At 44.3% G+C, this 21690-nt stretch overlaps 1 protein-coding gene across 1 annotated transcript in view; it reads right to left on the bottom strand.

The window, feature by feature from the left end:
- The window catches only part of LOC134576956 (transmembrane protein 26-like), a 30524-nt gene extending 11352 nt beyond the window's left edge, over window positions 1-19172 (bottom strand). Inside the window, exon 1 of the mRNA XM_063435618.1 lies at window positions 18967-19172. Within this exon, the coding sequence (XP_063291688.1) occupies window positions 18967-19172 (206 nt within the window). The remainder of the gene's footprint in view (window positions 1-18966) is intronic.
- Window positions 19173-21690: the final 2518 nt, after the last annotated feature.

Genomic DNA, 21690 nt, shown 5'->3' with positions numbered 1-21690 from the left:
CTGCTGGACTACTACCGGTGCTTGAGCAAGGTGTCACATGTTGTTGCAGAAGGAAATTTGCAAGTCTACGATTCCAATCTCCTTCAATAATTCTCTTTAATGAGTCTTTGGTAGTCTGAACCATACGCTCAGCTTGACCATTTGATGATGGGTGTAATGGTGCAATAGTAACATGTCGAATAAGATTACTTGCCATGAACATTTGAATTCTGATGAGGTAAATTGTGTTCCATTATCAGACACAATTGTATCTGGCAACCCATGTGTAGCAAACAGCCTCCTTAGAATCTTTATGACTGTGACTGAGGTAGCAGATGTAACTGGAACAACTTCTAACCATTTTGAAAAGGAGTCAACAACTAAAAAAAACATCTGTCCGTGAAAAGGGCCAGCAAAATCTATATGTAAACGGGACCAAGGTGACCTAGTCACTTCCCAAGGATGTACTGAGGCTTTAGGGGGAGTATGACGAGTAGATTGGCATGGTACACAGACAAGTCTCTTCAGCTGTGTCTGGTCATGTGTCTGGTTCTTGGCCTATAAAAGCTACTTCCTGTCTCTGTACCTTTGCCAGATTATTGTGGTTCCTGTACTCTCTAATCAAGCTTGTTCCTGTTTCTCCTACCTGTTGCTGATTTTGGACCGTTTTGACTTTGCTGCTTCTCCTTCCCACTGACCTCAGCTTGCCTCACTACGATTATCATCTCTCTGTTCCAGTCTCCCATCTCTGCTTAAGACCAGAAGGCCACTCAAGGCTCAGGGGCTCAACCACCTGGGTAACGAGTGGCTACCTCTGGCAGAAAACATTGCTGATCTGGCTACTGGACTCCAAAACTTTGTAACATCAATATCATTACACCCAGAATCTACTTCCATTTTGCACGGAACATCTTGAAGCACAATTTCAGTGTAAATCTTCAGTCCTGATGGTGAATTTTCCACTTTATTCACATAGTCATTTGAGCAGTGGTGTATCCTGGTTTTGTGCTGCCCTAGGCAGGACAAAACTCAGGCGCCCCCGTCCCGCCCGCCCGCGCCACCCCCACCCAACCCTTCCCCCCGCCCGCACCACCCCCACCCTTCCCCCGCCCGCCTTCTAAATACACACACACTCGCTAACAGAAACACACACACACTTACAGACACACTCACTAGCAGATACACACACACACACTAACAGACACACACACACACTAACAGACACACACACACACTAACAGACATACACACACACACACACACACACACACACACTAACAGACATACACAGACACACTAACAGACACACTAACAGACATCAGGGCCGTCTTTAATATTGATTGGACCCTGGGCAAAGCATTTGCTTGGGCCCCCTGGTACCCTCTCCCCAGGTGTGCAATCCCGTCCTCCACCCCAACGCAGTGGCAGTCCTAATGTAGAGAGGTGCAAGAATTTCTTTGAGCCTCCCTATCGCACGGGTGATTAAAAGGTAGGTCCCCATCTGTCGTGCAACTCCAGCAATGCATTGACAGCTGGGGCTCTACCATTTACCCATGTTTGAAGGTTTGTATTTAGCACTAAGCTGTTTTTATGTGTTTGAATGTAAACAGGTTTTTGTATGGAATGTATGTGGTGTTGGCGTACTTGCATGCATGTATTTATGTGTAGTGTTGGTTTTTGAATGCAGGGGTGTGTTTACATATCATTTTGGTGTGTGTTTGTACATAGTGTTGGAGTTTGAATGCAGGGGTGTATTTGTATGTAGTGTTTGTATATGTGCATACATCTCCGCATTCACACACTCACACACACATAGATATTTATACACACACACACACACACTGAAAAACATGCAGACACACCGATATACACACTGGCACACATGTAGATATACAGACACATATACACACATGCAGATACACAGACACACACAGATACACCGAAACACACAAAGACAGCATACAGATACACACTGATACACATACAGACACACAGATATACAGACACATATAGACAGACAAACTGACATATGGATACCGACACATACACTGACAGACATGCTGACACACACACAGACACATACTGAGACATACTGACATACATTCACAGACACACACACAGACCTACTGACAGACACACAGACATACACACAGACAGACATAATGGCACACACACACAGACATACTAATACCCAGGCAGACATACTGACACACACACAGACAGACCTACTGACAGACACACACACACAGACCTACTGACAGGCACACAGACAAACTGACACAGATACACATACCTACTGACACACACACACACAGACCTATTGACAGACACACACACACCTATTGACAGACACAAACACAGACCTAGTGACAGACACACACACAGACCTAGTGACAGACACACACACAGACCTAGTGACAGACACACACACACAGACCTAGTGACAGACAGAAACACAGACCTAGTGACAGACAGAAACACAGACCTAGTGACAGACAGAAACACACACCTAGTGACAGACAAGACACACACACACACACACACAGACTGACACACATACACATACCTACTGACACACACAGACCTATTGACAGACACACACACGCAGACCTAGTGACAGACAGAAACACAGACCTAGTGACAGACAGAAACACAGACCTAGTGACAGACAGAAACACAGACCTAGTGACAGACAAGACACACACACACACCTATTGACAGACACAAACACAGACCTAGTGACAGACAGACTGACACAGACAGACTGACACACACACACTGACACACACAGTCCTACTGACAGACATAAACACACACATACTGATGGGCAAACTGTAAATACACATGGGCAAACTGTAAAGCCCCCCTCCAGTTTCCTACCTTCCCTGGGGTTCAGTGTGCTGCCTTGGGTGGTTGGGAGTTGGGGACTGGCTCTCTTTGCTCAGTCCCCCTCCTCGCTGCCTCCTGGCTCAGCCTCCCTCCCGCGCGGGTCATCATCTCTGAGGGAGGAAGTGACTCCCGGACGTCACTTCCTCCCAGGCTGCCGTAAAGCAGGAGGCCCGGTCGTGCTGTTAAACGGCCACAGCATCCGACCGGGCCCGTGCTGAAAAGTGCTCACCGGGTGGCCCTAAGTGTATTGGCCACCCGGTGAGCACCCTTAGAGTATGGGCCCCGGTGCAGCCGCAATACAAGCACCGCGGGCCAGGGCCGGACTGGGAAAAAAATTAGGCCCGGGCATTTTTCAATCAGAGCGGCCCCCTAAGAAGGGGGCAGGGCCAGAGAGGGTGTGTTTTGTCATCACTAATGACAAGCACGCCCCCTCTCAAAGTGAGCATGTTAGTTCAATGCGCAGAGCCCCGCTGAAGAGCTCTGGCATTAGAAAAAGGCCCTGAATTTGTTCTGCGCAGCGCAAGCAAATTTAATTTAATACATGCTTGCGCTGTGTTTGCTTTTAAATTGTATCTGGTTTCTCCACAAGTGGGATACCAGAGGACAAAAGGGCCAATAAAGTGCATGGTGCATATGTTTGGAGCCTGCTTGTGGGATTGCGTGTGTATAGAGTGTGGTGTGGTATTGTGTAAATAGGTTAATTTGTGTTTGTGCTGTAATATGTGTGGCTAGGGGGCATAGTGTTATAGGGGATGTAGCGAGTGTGTGCATACAGGCTGTAGTGTGTGTGTGTATAGGTGACGTAGTGTGTGTAGGGGTTGTAGAGAGGGTGTGTTTAGAGAATGTTGTATGTGTTTGCTGACAAGGAATGTAGTGTGTGTATAGGAGATTGTGTGTGTGTGTGTGTGTGTGTGTAGAGGATTAAGAGTGCATATAGGGTAAGGGATCTAGCGTTTATCTGGAGCGTAATGTATGTAGTGGTGCAGTGTGAGGGGTGCTGTAGTGTGTGTGTGTGTGTATATATATATATATGTGTATATATTTATATTTGGACGTATTGTATGTGTGAGGGGCGCAGTGTGTGTGTGTATGTATGTAAGAGGGGAGCTGTGTGTGAGGGTGTTTTTTTCTGCCGTCACATTCTAGGTTTCTAATTTTCTTCGTTAACTCACTGAGGGTTATTTTATATATTATATATTATATATATATATATATATATATATATATATATATGTGTGTGTGTGTGCTGTATATGTGTGGGAGTGTGCTGCGAGGATGCTGTCTGTCTGAGGGTGCTGTGTGTGAGTGAGGGTGCTGTGTGTGTCTGAAGGTGCTGTTTGCTGTGTGTCTGAGTGCTGTGTGTGTCTGGGGGTGCTGTGTGTGTCTGGGGGTGCTGTGTGTGTCTGGGGGTGCTGTGTGTGTCTGGGGGTGCTGTGTGTTTCTGGGGGTGCTGTGTGTTTCTGGGTGCGGTGTGTGTCTGGGAGTGCTGTGTGTTTCTGGGAGTGCTGTGTGTTTCTGGGTGCTGTGTATTTCTGGGTGCTGTGTATTTCTGTGTGCTGTGTGTGTCTGGGGGTGCGGTGTGTGTGTCTGGGGGTGCTGTGTGTGTGTCTGGGGGTGCTGTGTGTGTGTCTGGGGGTGCTGTGTGTGTGTTTGGGGGGGCTGTGTGTTTCTGGGGGGGCTGTTAGTGTGAGTGTATTTTGTATTTAAATTTTAATTTTTTTTTATTAATGATAAAAAAAAAAAGTTATATTAATTACCCTCCCCTCCTTCTTACCTTTAGGGGGGGGGAAGCCGGGTTTCCATGGGGGGGGGTGCCTGATCCCTGGTGGTCCTAGTGGAGGTGGGGCAGATTGCTTAATATCCCCCCTCCCTTCTTACATCAGGCCTTGGAGGGGGATCCTTACTGCAGCTTCTTTCCCTGGTGGTCCTAGTGGTGAGAGTGAACTCTAGCCTGGAGGCTAGAGTTCACTCTCGCGAGATCTGAGCGTTGCCGCGGTAACCGCGGCAACGCTCAGACCTCGCGAGAGGACCTGGCGGAGCTGCTGGCTAGAGCTCCGCCGGTGTTCTCTCCTGCCTCCCTCCTTCCCTCTCCTGCTGGCGGCCGCATCTCAGTGTCTCTGGGCCGGTGAGGGAGATCTTTGATCTCCCTACCGGCCCATGGAGAGACACAGCGGGGCCGGCGCTCGGGTAGCGCTGGCCCTGCAGGGGCTGGCAGGGGAGATCCTGTGATCTCCCCTGCCGGCCTCGGCCCCACGGCCATCGCGGCCCACCGGGCATTTGCCCGGTATGCCCGATGGCCAGTCCGGGCCTGCCGCGGGCCCATGGGTAGGGAGGGAATTTTTCTTATGCAGGCTATGGGCGGCGGGGCCACGGGGCAGCTGCTTTGGGCCCACCAGGAGTAACTGGGCCCGGGGCAGCTGCCCCGTTTGCCCCGCGTTAAAGACGGCCCTGACAGACATACACAGACACACTAACAGACATACACAGACACACTAACAGACATACACACACACACACACACACACTAACAGACATTCACACACACACACACACACTAACAGACATTCACACACACACACACACACACACACACATACTCCACTCACTCACATATTTAACCCATTTTTTTTTTTTTTTAATTTACCCCCCCCAGCCTCCTTACCTTTGGGAATGCTGGGGGGGGGTCCTATTTCTCCCTGGTGGTCCAGTGGCTGCTGGGCGGCGCTGGCGGGCGGGCGGCCGGCGAGGGAGCACTTCCTCTGAGCTGTCTGCTCAGCTCCCTCGCGCGCCGCACAGTGAGGCTGGGAGGCGGAGCCGGAATATGACGTCATATTCCGGCTCCCAGCCTCACTCTGTGGCGCGCGAGGGAGCTGAGCAGACAGCTCAGAGGAAGTGCTCCCTGGCCGGCCGCCCGCCCGCCAGCACTGCCCAGCAGACCGCCCACCCAGACGGCATGTCAGTTAGCCGCAAGGCTAACAAGGCATTTGCCCTGGGCGTTTGGGGGCGGCTTTTTTTGCCGCCCCCTGGAAAATGCCGCCCAAGGCAAATGCCTTGTTTGCCTCGCGGCTAATACGCCCCTGCATTTGAGTAAACACCTGCAGTCATTTCACTATCTGAAACGGTTTGTGGAGTATTAAAAGAGTGCGCTGTGGTTTGTATTTTATTCACATTCTTATATTTGGTCTGAATTCCACTGGCTTGACTTTGGCAAACTGTCTGTATGTGAGCTGTACGTTTACATGTGTGGCAAACTGCATTTCGAAAACGACATGTATTACGCCTGTGTTTTCCACCGCAACTATAACAAGTTCCTTTAAATGGAGCTGTGACATCAGTGTGTGGTGAACAGTGTTTTGATTTAACATCAGTCTTCTTCACTAGATTTATTTCAGGTGAGTTATCTTTGCTGGAGGAGGATTGTATCTCTTTTGAATGGACATATGCAGCCTCATTTGCGAGCGCTTCCTCTTGTGCAATAATAAAAGTTAAATTCTGTCTTGCAAGCAGTCTCCTCTGCAGTGCTTCATCTTGCACCCCACACACAAGCCTGTCCCTTAACAAGGATTCTAAGCTGGTACCAAAATTGCAATTTTCAGACAGCCTGCGCAGTTCTGCAATGTATGCTGCAATGCTTTCACTGTTTCAGATGGGGTGGGTGCTAAATGATGTTTTAACAGTGCCAGTATTTCTTCAAATGAGTAGTCTTGTGGTTTAGCAGGAGATATCAGTGAGCGGACAATATCAGGGGGGAGATGGAAATTAGTAGGGGAGGGGGGAGATGGAAATTAGTAGGGATGGGGAGGAGAAAGACATTAGTAGGGGAGGGGGGAGAAAGGCATTAGTAGGGGAGGGGGAGATGGAAATTAGTAGGGGAGGGGGAGATGGAAATTAGTAGGGGAGGGGGAGATGGAAATTAGTAGGGGAGGGGGAGATGGAAATTAGTAGGGGAGGGGGAGAAGGAAATTGGCAGGGGAGGGGGGGGAGAAGGAAATTGGCAGGGGGGGGGAGAAGAAATTGGTAAGGGAGGGGGGAGTAGAAGAAATTGACAGGGGAGTAGAAGAAATTGACAGGGGGGAGAAGAAATTGACAGGGGGGAGAAGAAATTGACAGGGGGGAGAAGAAATTGACAGGGGGAGAAGAAATTGACAGGGGGAGAAGAAATTGACAGGGGGTGAGAGTGACAGGGGAGGAGGGGGAATGAGAGTGGGGAGGGGGGAGAAGAGAGTGACAAGGGGGAGAAGAGAGTGACAAGGGGGAGAAGAGAGTGACAAGGGAGGGAGAGGGAGAGAACAGAGTGACAAGGGAGGGAGAGGGGGGGAAGAGAGTGACAAGGGAGGGGGGAGAGATTGACATCCATCACACACACACACACACAATCATACACAATGCACCCCTTACACACAAAGACAATGCACCCCTTGCACACAGAAAAACACACAATGCATTACACACACAGACACACACACACAAGCAATGCAACCCTTACACACAATGCATCCCTTACACGCACAGATTCACACAATGCATTCCTTACACACATATAAGGACATCCCCTACACACTCCACCACCTGTGAACAAAATCATTGGTGGAACATGAAGGTGGACCCTGGGACCCAGACCTTGAGCTGTGTAAAGGGCCCCAACAAAAAGGAGCTGCTTCCCGTTCTCCCAGAACATTGATTTTTGTGACCACAGTTACAAACAGCCTCCAGAGAGCATGTTCTACACCAGACCAGTGGAGCCAGACTGCAGCTAGAGCCAATCATCATCCTCATCTGGTTGTAAGTAGGAAATCTAGCATATTATTCGTGGCACTAATCTCTAATTTACCTCACATTAAAGAAACACTATAGTCCCTAGAACCACTGCAGCTTAATGTTGTGGTTCTGGTGTCTATAGCCTTTCCCTGCAGGCCTTTTAATGTAAACACGGTGGTACTGCAGCACTGGCGTTAGTTAACATGGCAGATCATATGGGTGGGGCATTGTGATGTCACATGGGGGGGGGCGGCAAACTTTACTTTTGCCTAGGGCGGCAAAAATCCTTGCACCGGCCCTGACTATCCCCCCACCAGAAACAGGAAGTAAGGGACTTTATTGGTAGAAACAAGGATGTATTTTCTGTAGTTCCAGGCAGGACTAACGTTATCAAGCATGATATTGTTACAGAACCAGGGGTGAAGATAAGTCTTAAACCATACAGAATTCCTGAAGCACAGAAAGAGGCTGTATCTGCTGAAATTAAGAAGATGTTAGATCTTGATATTATTGAGGAATCACAAAGTGAGTGGAACAGCCCTATAGTATTGGTGCCAAAACCTGACGGCTCGTTAAGATTTTGTAATGACTTTCGTAAATTGAATAGTGTGTCGAAGTTTGATGCTTATCCAATGCCTAGGGTTGATGAACTAATAGAGAGACTGGGTAAGGCTCGGTACCTTACTACTCTAGACCTGACGAAGGGTTATTGGCAAGTACCTCAGACAGAGCAAAAGAAAAGACAGCTTTTTCGACATCGGGGGGGATTATTCCAATACAAGGTGCTACTATTTGGGTTACATGGGGCCCCTGCCACTTTTCAAAGACTGATTGACAGTATTTTGAAGCCTCATAGCTGTTATGCGGCTGCATACTTAGATGACATATTCATTCACAGTTCTGACTGGGCTTCACATCTTCCCAACGTGCAGGCTGTACTGGACTCTATGCGCCTGGCTGGTTTAACTGCTAACCCATCTAAGTGTACTATAGGTTTGGAAGAGGCAAAATATCTGGGTTATTCGATTGGGAGAGGGCTAGTTAAGCCCCAAACAGCAAAAGTGAAGGCCATACAAAATTGGCCATGCCCCCTCACTAAAAAGCAAGTCAGGACTTTCTTAGGACTTATTGGGTATTACAGGTGATTTATTCCTGATTTTGCTACATTAGCAGCTCCTTTAACGGATCTCACAAAAGGAAAAGCTTTTTCGTTTGTAAATTTGAAAGAGGCTTTGTGCACCCAACCAGTTCTGGTAACCCCGGATTTCACCAAAGAGTTTATTGCCCAAACCGATGCATCAGAGATTGGGTTAGGGGCAGTTCTGTCTCAGGAAATTCAGGGTGAAGAACACTCAGTGTTTTATTTAAGTAGGAAGCTGACTCCCGCTGAGAAAAATTATTCAATAGTGGAAAAAGAATGCCTTGCCATAAAATGGGCCTTAGACTCATTAAAATATTATCTGCTGGGTAGAAAATTTAGGTTGGTCACAGACCATGCTCCCTTCACCTGGATGAGTCAAAACAAAGATAATAATGCCAGGGTGACAATGTGGTTCTTCAGTTTACAACCATTTCATTTTACAGTTGAACATAGGCCGGGTTCTAAACATGGAAATGCTGACAGTTTGTCACGAGAAAATTTGTTTTCTGTGGTCGCTCACCCCACTGGGTCTGAGCTGGGGGAGAGGATATGTGACAGAGTGTTGGGAATGGTGGTCAGGGGTGTATATCTGGCACCCAGACTTTTGCACAGCCACTATCCTGACATGTGGGTAAGCACATGCAGCCCCAGGGAAAGTTAAGGTTAAATGTAGGTTTTTTTCTCTGTTGTTATTTGGGTCCCTGGGGTGGAGTATTCGGAAGAGCAGGGTGGGCCGATTCTCCACCCACTGTCAGAGTGGTTGTGCATGAGTCCAGCCCAGGTCTTATAAGGAGTTCTGGTTCACTGCCTAACGAGGTCATTAGCCTCACCTGTAGGGGCTGTGAGCAGCTATATAACTGCAGTTAAAGCAGGGTGGAGTGAGGGAAGTGTTTTGAGGAGAAATAAAGTTTGCTGTTTATTGTATCCTGTTACTTCTGAACAACAGAAAATAAACAGGCCAGAGGCTTTTTTTTTAAACTGGACTTTGTCTTGACCTGGTTTTCTTACCCTAGAGGGCTGTGCAGTTGCCAAGAGATCCTGGACAAACATACACAGGAAAGTAAGTTTGTCACAATATATATATATATATATATATATATATATATATATATATATATAGAGAGAGAGAGAGAGAGTTAATACAATGTTAAACAGAAATCTGCACACCAGTCAAGCCAAAGACTTGCTTTTCCCATAGAAATCACGAATCTGTAGTGATTATATATATATATATATATATATATTATGCAGTGATTATATGTTTTAAGGCCATAGGCCTGTATTTGTGGGAGGACTTTGAATCCATTGTTAATCTATAAAAACCCCAATCACCTTCTTACCTGGGCCGTCCTTGTCACGATTCCGGGAACCAAACACGCTAACACACACACACACACACACACACAGAAAAGGTGCAGTACCGGACCTTAGAGTGGCCAGGCTAAGCACACAAAGAAAGTCAGGAGACAAGCCGAGTAAGGGGAACCAGAAGACAGAATAACGAGAGACAAGCCGAGGTCAAAGGGTAGGAGAAAGTCACAAAGTAAGATAAACAAGCCAGAGTACGTAACCAGAGAGTAACACAAATTAGTAGCAATACTAGCAAGCAAAGACCACAACAGGGCAGAGAGAGACAGGAAAGGTAAGTATATAAACCCATTGATTCATTCTGATTGGATAATTTCCAATCAGAATTAACAATCACACGTGGGAGATATCTATAACTCCCACTGTGATTGAGGCACTGTGCCTTTAACGCGGGGTCAGGTGGCTGACCCCGGCGTTTACAAAAATGGGCGGTCTCCCAGCGTGCAGCATCATGCATGCTGCCACTGGGGGACGGAGAGGAATACGCGGGCGGCATCCGAGGCTGGGAGGATGCCGCCTGCCGAGCGTACGCCGGGAAGTGGACCGCGGGCGGCTGGAGGGTGAGTGCCGCGAGCGGACTGCAGCCTCCCCTCAAAGCCGCCCGCGGGATCCTGACAGTCCTTAATCAGGTGATGTTACCTTAGTTGCCACTTGGACTTCCGGTTCGGCTCTTCGCGCCAACATTTCCTGTACTCACCTTGTTCCAGCGTTGTATTACTTACCAGGAAATCGACTGCTCTCTCTGCCAACAGCTGCCTCCATCTGCTTCAGAACCTCGCTGCCGGTCACTTCCTGGGTCCAGTCTTGCGGTTCTCACAAGTGCCCGCTGCGGGGGATTTCCCCGATTTTCGTATGTTCATAAATAGTGTTCGACTCCTTTTGACAGTGCTGGAAACTGCTCACCAGAATCCACAGGCCTCTGTGGAAAAGCCAGCTGAGGATACAGCCACAGCAGAAGCAGTCACACAGGGTGGCTTAAGCACTGGTTCTACTCTTCAGTCTACTTCTCACATTATCACGCTTGCACATTTGATCTCCCCCGCCATCAGGAAAGACATTCTTGATGGTAAGGATGTCTACTTGGTGTCACTATTAATAGCTTTACAGGACATTATAGAGAACAGGACATACAGCTTCAGGGATTTGCCTGTGGTCCTTAAGGCCAGGGATCCTAGACTAAATAAAAAACTATCAATCCCCGAGTTCATACTCGCCTTTGGGCTCTACAAGGACGTTATCTGTTCTGTGTACTCCCAGAGGTGGGAGGAACTGGATCTCTACTTGCACAAGTTGGTGGATTTGCTTTTTACGACTACCTCAAGTCGGTGTCTGCCAAGGCTGCAGCAGCTCTGGCCCAGTTTAAAATTTAAAGTAGCTGGGGTCATTTGGACACTAAGCTGTTTTGCAGGCATTTCGCTGGCTTGAAGCCCTCTGCTTGTTTGGTTTGTTCATCTTCCTCTCATTCCACCAACCCTGCGAAGCTGAACCTTCCACTTCCTCCGTGGGTCAAGATTGGGGCCAGAAGGATAAACTGGGCAGACCCATAGTTTTCCTGGGTAAGGCACAGGTGTGCACCAACTTTAATGCGGATACCTGCAATTACAATGCGTGTCGGTTGTTGCACGTCTGTTTTATTTGCTTAAGGGTACACGCTCAATCTATGTGACCCTCCAAGCTTTTCCCAGGAAATTACTTACGGTGGTTAATTTGGACAACCTCACTTATCACTTGAGATCACAACCCTCTATTCACCTGGTGAATTTCTTGGTGTCTGTTTTTTCTAAAGGTTTTCACACAGGTCTAGTTGCACTCCCATCCGGCACACTAGAGTGCCCTAACCTGTTATCAGCTTACTCCGATCCCACAGCAGTAGATACTCTACTGGCCAAGGAAGTCCGGGTAGGTTTTTTGCTAGGCCCCTTCACCCATCCTCCTTTTCAGTCATGGCGCTTGAACCCCATCGGTGTTGTATCAAACAAATCCTCCAATAAAAAAATGGGGAACGCCATTAGATGTCTGTGTGATAATGTGGCGGCTTGGAAAATCATCAATAAGGGGCACATGTCGTCCTTGACCATCATGAACTTGGTCCGAAGATTGACTTGGCTTGCTACCTCATTCCAATTCTTTCTATGTTGTGAACATAATATCCTAGGTATTGATAACAGATTGGCTGACACCCTGTCATGATCTCAATTTCAGGTGTTCTTCTGGCTTCACCCCACTGCAGACAGAACTTTGCAATTCCAAGAGCTTGCGATGGACTAGCCAGTCTTCTTTCTCACGCACTGTCATTATCACGTTCTGCACTTTCTGACAACACAAAGACGGCTTACAATAGGGCTTTAACAGTGTATAGAAGGTGTGCCATGGAATTCCACATCCGGGAGTGTTTCTCCATTGAATCCATGGTAGCTTTTTCTTTTAAATTAGCACATATATGGATCAAACTTTATCACGTACTCACCACCTTTCCCAATCACACACCTTTTCTTACATCCTTTCCTATCAAAAAGTATACTAAGGGGTATCAATAAAACAGATAGACCCCCTACTTCTTCCAGATGGTCCCATATTCTGAGCCCTCAGTGATTTAATGGACACCCGACCATTTGACAACCATACCAACCAAGTAATTAAAACCGCCATTTATATAGCTTTCTACGGTTTCCTCAGACCACGAGAGTTTACTGTAGCAAGACAAACAAACAATTTTTAAGCCTTAAAATATTAGATATCCCTCGTTTGGTTCAACACAACCTGGACCCAAGCATGGTATGAATCCTAGCGAACACATTACTGCAGGCTCCTCAAGAGGACCAAGCAACTCGCTTCCCGTTCACCACACCGACTACATGACGGTCTATGCATAACCAGACCAAAACCCTGGGCGACATACAGGACTTGGTGAGGGAGACCAGAAGACAGACCCGAAACCCATCACCCCGTTGAAAGTCTACTATACCCTCCCTGACGTCCCTCCCCCTATTTTATACAGTCGCTTTACCCACACCCCTGGGAGGAAGACCGATTCTCATCTCATTCTCACCCCCCTTTAAAACAAGTTTACTGGTTTTTATTTCAATTACCGTTGTTGCTTTGACTGCTCACTTTTATAATGACAGACCACAAAGGTTAGCTTACACAAGTTTGTTAAAAACTCATGTTCAATATTGATTGAAACCTTCTTGCATTGTCTCAAAACTGTAAGCATTGCACTTTGAAAATAAAGAATTTTGGAGAAAAAAAAATTAACTATCAAGACACACCACAACCACTATATACTTTCCCTACAAACCTCTAAAACTAATCACACTAATCAGCTATCCACTATCCCGCTGTATCCCACTGGGAACAAGTGGTGCCCGGTTAAAATACTTGACTCCTACCTGTCCATACTCGATCATATTATATATAACTCCCCACTTCTCTCACAAGGGGTCCCACTTACTACTGCTAAATTCATCTTCTATATCAGAACCCTACTCCTGAATTTAGGTTTTAACCCAGCATCATTCTCAGGTCATTAATTTCGAATAGGGGCAACTTCCGCCGATTTTAGCACCGACACCCCAATGCATATTATCAAGAGATTGGGGAGATGGAAATCCTCAGTCTATAATCGATATATTCCTCATCCAGAGAAAGAAATGAGGAAAGCTTTTAAAAGTTTACCTCTGTACATTTTCTGTGTGTTTTTCTTTGATACCTTTTGTCCTCTTGTAAGTCTGGCCTACCCGTACGTTGGTTACGGCACACCCCAACCAATTTTGCATTAGCACGATTTACGCTTATTACTAATATGTTTCCGACCACAAATATATATATCTATATATATATATATATATATATATATAACCCCTGAGTAAATATTAAAAGGATTGTGTTGCACTTGCAAATGACTCAATCTTTTTTCCATAACAGCGTAGTACTGTCAAGACAAATTTTATACTTCTAATTGGAGCCATCTACATAATCTATGTAAACTACAGCAGGAGTGATCTCATGTAGAGAAATTATATTAGTAAGGAAAATGAGAATACTTTACTCTATTTAATGCTCAAAGGTAAATGGAAATGAAAGACAGTTCACAAAGAAAGGTGCCTTTCAGATGATGATTATATCAAATCTGTACCATCAGGCTATGGTAATTGAGCCCAGACTGATTAAGAAGAAAATTAAGATATGCAAACCTAATCTTTTAAATATGGATGATGACCGCTTATTGCGAAAATACATCAAAATGAAGCTCTTAATTTCCATCAAAAACCAATTGTTAAAATGGATTCTGCATATTTTAATGACTCACTAAGGTAACAGTGAATTCTTTTACCCGTGACTAATGCTTCAGACTTTCTTAAAGGTTAGTAGAGATTTGGCGCGGTCGTACGATTTTACGTATAGAACGAAGAAATTATAATTTTGTTTGTGTTCGTGCGGGAACATTACATAGAAACCTTTCAGCAGATACAATTATTGTACGTCTGTTTTATATTGGTAATCGGTAATGGTAGATTGTTTTTTTATTTAGAAGTTTCTTTAGCGCAGAACTGTCATTTCTATGATGTCTTGTGTGCATGTACCCTTGGGCATCAAACATGGAAATGCTGTGTCACTTGGCACTTTCTCCATCCTTGCTGTTACAGGGCCAATATTCTACACACACACACACACACACACACACACTTTGGAGTACTCAGCTGCATGCATTTATATTGTGAATGTGACTTGGTTGGTGGCTGGATGAGAAGTGGGACAGAGCTGGGAGAGGCTGTGTGTGTTTGTGTATGGAGGCTGCTTGTTGTGTTGTACATCTGAAGAGAAGCTGCTTGTGGGGTTGCATGTCTGGGGGTGGCTGCTTGTTTGTTTTTTAAATTTGGGGCTGCAGTGGGAAATAGGGCTTATAGGGGTTGTAGTGGGAGGATTGTGGCTATAGTGGGGGATTAGTGGCTATGATCGGGGGCTAGTAGCCATAGTGGGGAGGATAGCGGCTATATTGTGGGAATATGTGCTGTTGTGGAAGATTATAGACTATTGTGGGTTCGATAGTGGATATAGTATGTTGCCAAGAGCTATAATGGGGTCACAGGGGCTATACTGAAGTGACAGGAATTATATTGGTGTGACAGAGACTGTGGTGGGGCTACAGGGGCTGTATAAAATATATTCCCCCATTCCTGAGGCTTATATTGGGAAAGGGGGGGAGGACTCCAGTTCCCTGGTGGGAGGTGCAGTATTCTGCACTCCCAGTGAGTGCAGACCGCTCCTTCTGGGCCTGCGCCGGGAAATGTATCAGACCTTTGCCGTGGTAAACCATGGCAATGCTACACTTTAATACAGGCAAGGGAGAGCCTTTCTCCCTCTATTCCAGTGCTTGCCCTGCAGTGGCCAGCCTGGAAATATCCCTTGTCAGCGAGGATAATGGGCTGGTCAATGTGAGAGATCTTTGATCTCCCTCACAGCCATACCGCTCTGAGCCTTGGCCACAGTGGGCTTGTGGCAAATCCAGCCTTAACAGGTGGCTGTAGTAGTTATGGTGCTTGGACTGCTTCTTTAAAAGAAAAACAAATGTTTCTTCCATATTCACGGTACTCCTTTCTGTTCCTGTCATTTTGAAAACTGCACAATAAAAATATAAGCTTGAAAGAGGGAAGTATTTGTTACCACGGAAATACAGTAATAAGTGAAAATTAGAAAAATAAACACATTGATAAACTGGATTTACTATGACCTGTTTGACATGGAGGGATTTGAATGCTAAGAAGAACAATGTTTAAGATCTATTGTGTAGTTTGGAGGAGATTAAAATTGACAATTACATGTGGAGATTACGATAATAATGATGAGACAAAAGAAGGACAATTTCATGATGGTGAGCAGAAGTACATGGTTTGGTGTGGTGATAATGTATTAAGATAGAATGAGTAGAAGAAATATGGATGCAGTACGGTTCATAAATATTGGGACAGGAAAAAAAAAAAAAAGCTTAATTGTTTTTGGCCTCTACTGTTTTTAGTGGAATATAGTTTTATCCAAAACTGGTTTATGAATTAAATCCATTCTTAGACATATTTTCTATTTTGGCCATATAGAGATAGAGGAAGGGTTTCTGCAGTACCAACAGATCAAACTTAAAAAACATAAAAACTCTGTGCTGCTAACCTTGCACCCTGTTGCTCAGAGCAGGGTCAAATACAAGTACAGAAAACCAAGGCAAACACCACCTGACACAAAAGGACATTCTGCCATTGACAAAGGGGAAACCCAAAATATTTATTTTTGGTCCTTCCAACAAACTGTATATAGCACTCCCAGTGCACATTTGGCACCAAGTTGCCCTTGTTTGGTTTCTTTATTTTCTGTTCTTAATTTCTATTTTGTTGGACCAAATGCAGTTGGACTAAGTAACAGTTTTAAGCAGCATTGTTACAATTAAAGACAAACATGGAGTAAAAAAAGACCCCCTATTTTTTATAATGATATTATAATTAACATTTTGGAATTTCCCACCTTAAAAGTTTCCCTGCTCAGTTTGGTGGGTCTGCCTCCATCTGCAGGTAGCAAACTTCTGTACAGCAAAGAATTATGGGATAATCAGTACAGCTTCACTTATTCCCTAGAATGAGAGGAATTGCTCTGTAAACGGATCGCAGACATACTGCAGCTGCTATTAGTTTTTACAGCTCAGCTCAAGGTGCGCAAGAGGTGTGGAGACGCTGCATAGATAACTTGGCCAAAAATAACACAGACAGCCCTGAACGCGTTATGCATCTCTGCAGTTCTAATGCAATCTCAGAGCAGAGAGAGGCTTGGAATGTACCATGCACCATCAGCCTTGCGATTATACAAAGTTGTAATGGTGCCTTGAGTGACCCTGTAATTAGTATTTTTGAGGCAAAGTAAGAACTGGACAGACAACTGTACAATTGGCTTTACTCCCCTAATATGAAGAGACTATGGGGGCCTATTCACTGAACTGCAGAAAATTGAAAACAGAATCCCAAAATTCAGATTAAAATAACCAAGGTGTTATTATAGGTGAATTATTATTTTTATTTTTTTTAAATATGCACATTTAATTTAGAGAATAGGCAATGGGGATTGCAAAATGTAGGTCAAAGTAGTAGAATCAGTAAACCAAAATGGAAAACGAAGCTATTTTTCCACGATTTTGCCTAATCTGCAATTTCCTTTCCCAGTCCTCCACAATTCCTGGTGAATAAACCTTACACAGTATTAGTCTCCTCTTCATTTATTTATTCAAAATGAAATAGTTTGTTAATGTGCTAATAAATGTTTTGTGGGGGGCGGAGCCTGACCACCATGCCGGGTAGTCGCATCGACCCAGAGCTCCGATCAAATCGCCGAATTTAAGCCCCAACTGCCGAGACACTGTCAAGCCAACCAGGCACAACGCATACTCACCCCACGGTTGCCTCGGCAGGAGCAGGGCTGGAGCATAGTGGCCTCGCCAGACGCACCCCGAGTGGCAGGTCCGACCCGCGGCCTAGCGGTTGATGCGGAGTGGTTGACGCGGCCGGTCTCCTGGCTCCGAAGTCCCACAGGGCATTGCGGACCCCTTCCCCCCCCCCTTTGGACCGGTGGGGGTCATCCCGGTCCACCACAGCACTACTGCAGGCCTGGAACAGCGCGCACACCGCCAGGTGGAGAAACACAGATGAGAGGACGACTCACCAAAGATGGCGGATGCCTGCACTGTGATGCAAACCACGCTGATCCCACACGCCTGGAGGTGGCGAACACCTCAGAGGACGGCGAAGGGAGCCGGTCTGGAGACCTCAAAGCGGGATACGCCTCAACAGCGACAAATGGGTACCCCACAACCCGCGAAGAACAGCATGACCTCCCTTGAGGCACACAGGCAACGGAAAGCGGCGACAGCCTAACAGCATGGCACTAACTTGCCTCTCTATTGGCTCCCACTCTGGACTAGTTGATCAAGTCACTAAAGTTGGCGGGGGGTGAAAAGCCTGAACCACCCCCGGGACTACTCATATCCCGCAGCGCAACCCAGCATGTGTTTTAAACTGTTATTTTATGTTATGTTATTGTATGATGCAGCTGCTAATACGCATGTGCCTCTCGGTGAGATTATTTGCCACTGAGCTCCAGAGTTAATGCTGGGCACTTCTTCCCACTGGGGGATGTGTAAAATCCCATTGTCACAGATGCTGAGGTCTCGCAAAAATCTTGCTTTCCAACTACATATGTGCTTAACTACCTAGAATGTCATACTCTATAATCTGCGACCCATCACCTCAGGTTTAGGCCTGTAGTCAGTAACCCTCTCAATTAAGCAACGTTTAGCTTAAATATACTCATTTATGATACTGTACTGTCAGGATATTACTAGAACTGATAAGATATGCTAAAACCGAACACTACTAGTATCACCATTGTTATGCTTAAACATGATGATCATCTTCTTAACAAAGTAAAAATGTGCAAGTAATCCTGTATACCCCATTGTTGAAAATCGGTGTGAGGAATGCCGTTGGGGTACCTCGCGCATATTGTTATATTTCTTTGCACCAAAAATAAAGAATAATAAAAAAAAAAAATAATGTTTTGTGATGACATCTGCTTATAAGAATTATTTTTCCAGCGATTTATCAAATCTGAAATATTGTACAGTTTTAATAAAAGGATGATTAACCTCAGGAGATCCAAGATTATACCTATGTCTCCTATTAATCTTCTGATGGATTATCTACCTGTAATATTCAATGGGTTATTATGACCGTTGTATAATGTGTTTAGACTGGGGTGGCCAATATATAGTTAGTTAGGCTTTTAGTTTGCAGTGTTACCATTTCCATTCTCCTTTCTTAGTTAGTTTCAACGTCACGACCATCTCAATGCTCAAGAGAAGAAGGCCAATCAGTAGCAACCAGTAGAGACTGTTACTTTTCACTACTACCACTCTCCATACCAGCACGGCTCCATGGGCCATGAACAAAGCCCGACTGATCACAGCCAACAGAATCCTGCGGAATTGGCTCATCTTTTTTCGCATCGTATCTTCTGCCTGCAGAAACAAAACGCCAAGATGTTGAGGTGTATTGCAATAATGGAAACAACTGGTCATACCTTAGACCAGCATCAAGGTAAAGGGAACAACCTTTATTCACTAAACACGAGTTGGTTTCTGACTCTAAATTATCAAGTCCTCTAAATATTGTTATATATTCAATACTATTAATTTGTCAAAAAAACTTTACAAGCTAGTTGTCGATCTTCCACATCTCAAAGTTTAGCGAATAAACTCTGTAACTCCACGAGGCACTAAGTTTCACCAATCTCTTTAATAATTCACAATTTAAAAAACATTCCCTGTATATTAGCAACACTTCCTGCCTTGTTAATGTATAGGGAATGTATGGCAGTTCCAGTTAAGTTTTTTTTGGTTTAAATGTCTGAGAGTAAATCTTTATCAACCTTATATATTGCTAAGTTTCTGCCAATACATCACACATTTTAAAAATAGATAAACTTAATTAATTTAGTTGATGTATAACAGTTTAAAGGGACACTAGTCACCAAAACAACTTCAACTTAAATAAGCAGTTTTGGTGTATACTTCATGGCTCTGACGTTTAACTGTTCAATTTTCTGCCATTTAGGAGTTAAATCATGTTTGTTTCTGTCCATGCAGCCCTAGCCACACCTCCCCTGGCTGTATCTCACACAGCCTGCATGAAAAAAATGATTTCACTTTCAATCAGATATAATATACTTTAAAGATTTTTATCTCCTGCTCTCTAAATTTAACTTTACCCACGCACAGGAGACTCCCGCAAGGTCTAGTAATCTATTAACAGAGCAGGAGATAAGAAATTCTAAATTAAACTGAATTTGCAATAAAGGAAGTGTAAACATTAGATCTCACTTTACAGGTAGTGTTTAGGAAGGTTGTGTAAATCACATGCAGGGAGGTGTGACTAGAGCTGCATAAACAAAGTGATTAAACTCCTAAATGGCAGAGATTTGAGCAATAAAACTGCAGGGGCATGATCTATACACCAAAACCGCTTCATTAAGCTAAAGTTATTTTGGTGAATATAGTGTCCCTTCTAATCTGGGAATATAAACTTTAAAAGTGTGACGTTTATTTGCTAAACAAAGAGTTATGATTGATAGACAAGGTTGCAAAATGCGTTGTTTCCCCCCCCCCCCCCCCCACCCCATCTACTGGCTAAATGAAGGGGACTGTCACTTCTCAGAATTTGTTATTTTCTGATTACTTGTGTTTAACAAATATGTATTTGTGAGGTGTGAGAAATAAAGTTAAATGTAGAAATCCACACATCCCTATTCTCCAACAGACATCTGTCTTAGCTCTGTGTCAGACCATTGCTGCAAACTCTATTCTTTGCTTCTTGCAGATAGCATGGAAAAAGCATGCATAGAAGATGAGAAATGACACCATGCTTCCATTTATCCTCATCCAGTGCAATATGTGCTCTGGCTATCGTTGTACAAAATGGGATTGTATTGGTATTTGCTAAATCTTTAAAAAGAACTCTATAGAGTTATGAATCAAAAACTGTATATAGTGTGTAGTTCCACTTTGCAAAAAAAAAATCATATTAAATAAGAACAATAAACGTTAAAAAGTTATGGTTTTGCCGCCTTTAATTACACCAACTTGTAATTTTTTTTAAATTTATAACAAAATATTTGCAGTTTTTGTATATTGTTTTAAATCTTTGCAGTTGTTGTATATTGTTTTAAGACTATTACTCAGAAGCAAAGCCCAAATATGATAATTTAATAAAATGAAAACGTTATAACTTGTATAATGTATACACAAACCATTTGCTAAGTGACATTTATTACAAAAGATATTTTTTTTAAATTGCATAATTTGTGATTGATAGAGCATACTAACCAACATATTAATTATTTTATCATCTCTTTCAGTACATTTATTCAAACACCTGATTTATGGTAAATACAACTGCCACAAAACTATTCAATATATAGTTTAGGACCGGGAATCCCAAGTTCGAATCTCGGTCAGACCTTACCAGCAAGTATCCCTGGATAGGACACCTAATAATCTATCTGCCTACTTCAAATCTTCATAAAGTGTAAGTTTGCTTGAATATGTCCTTCTCTCCCGTCTAGAATTGGAAGACCCTGCACAATATGTTGACGCTATGTAAATTCCAACAATATTTTCTGGTAGTTTGTCTTACATTGACCAATCTGTCAACAAAAGAGGTATACCCAAGAAAAACTGAATTAGTTTCTGGATTTCTGATTCACTTCAATGGACTATTCTGCAAAGAATTCTTCATTTTTGCATTGATGAACATAACTGTATCTAATATGTAAATGTTTATCAGTAATACAGTGATCGCTAGACAATGCTGTGCATGTGTGTGGTCCATGAATTTCACTTCTGTTTTATTGTGTACATAAAACATTAATTTATTCCCTTTCTTTAATGAATAATTGGGATGTTAAATAAAACGCTAGTACTTTCCAAACCTATACAACAGTGACAGGGATACTTAACTAAATGGTGA

The sequence above is a fragment of the Pelobates fuscus genome, chromosome 11, assembly GCF_036172605.1.
Source record: "Pelobates fuscus isolate aPelFus1 chromosome 11, aPelFus1.pri, whole genome shotgun sequence".
Lineage (NCBI taxonomy): Eukaryota > Metazoa > Chordata > Amphibia > Anura > Pelobatidae > Pelobates > Pelobates fuscus.
The sequence above is the reverse complement of the archived record's forward strand: the minus strand, read 5'-3'. Positions and strand labels throughout refer to the sequence as shown.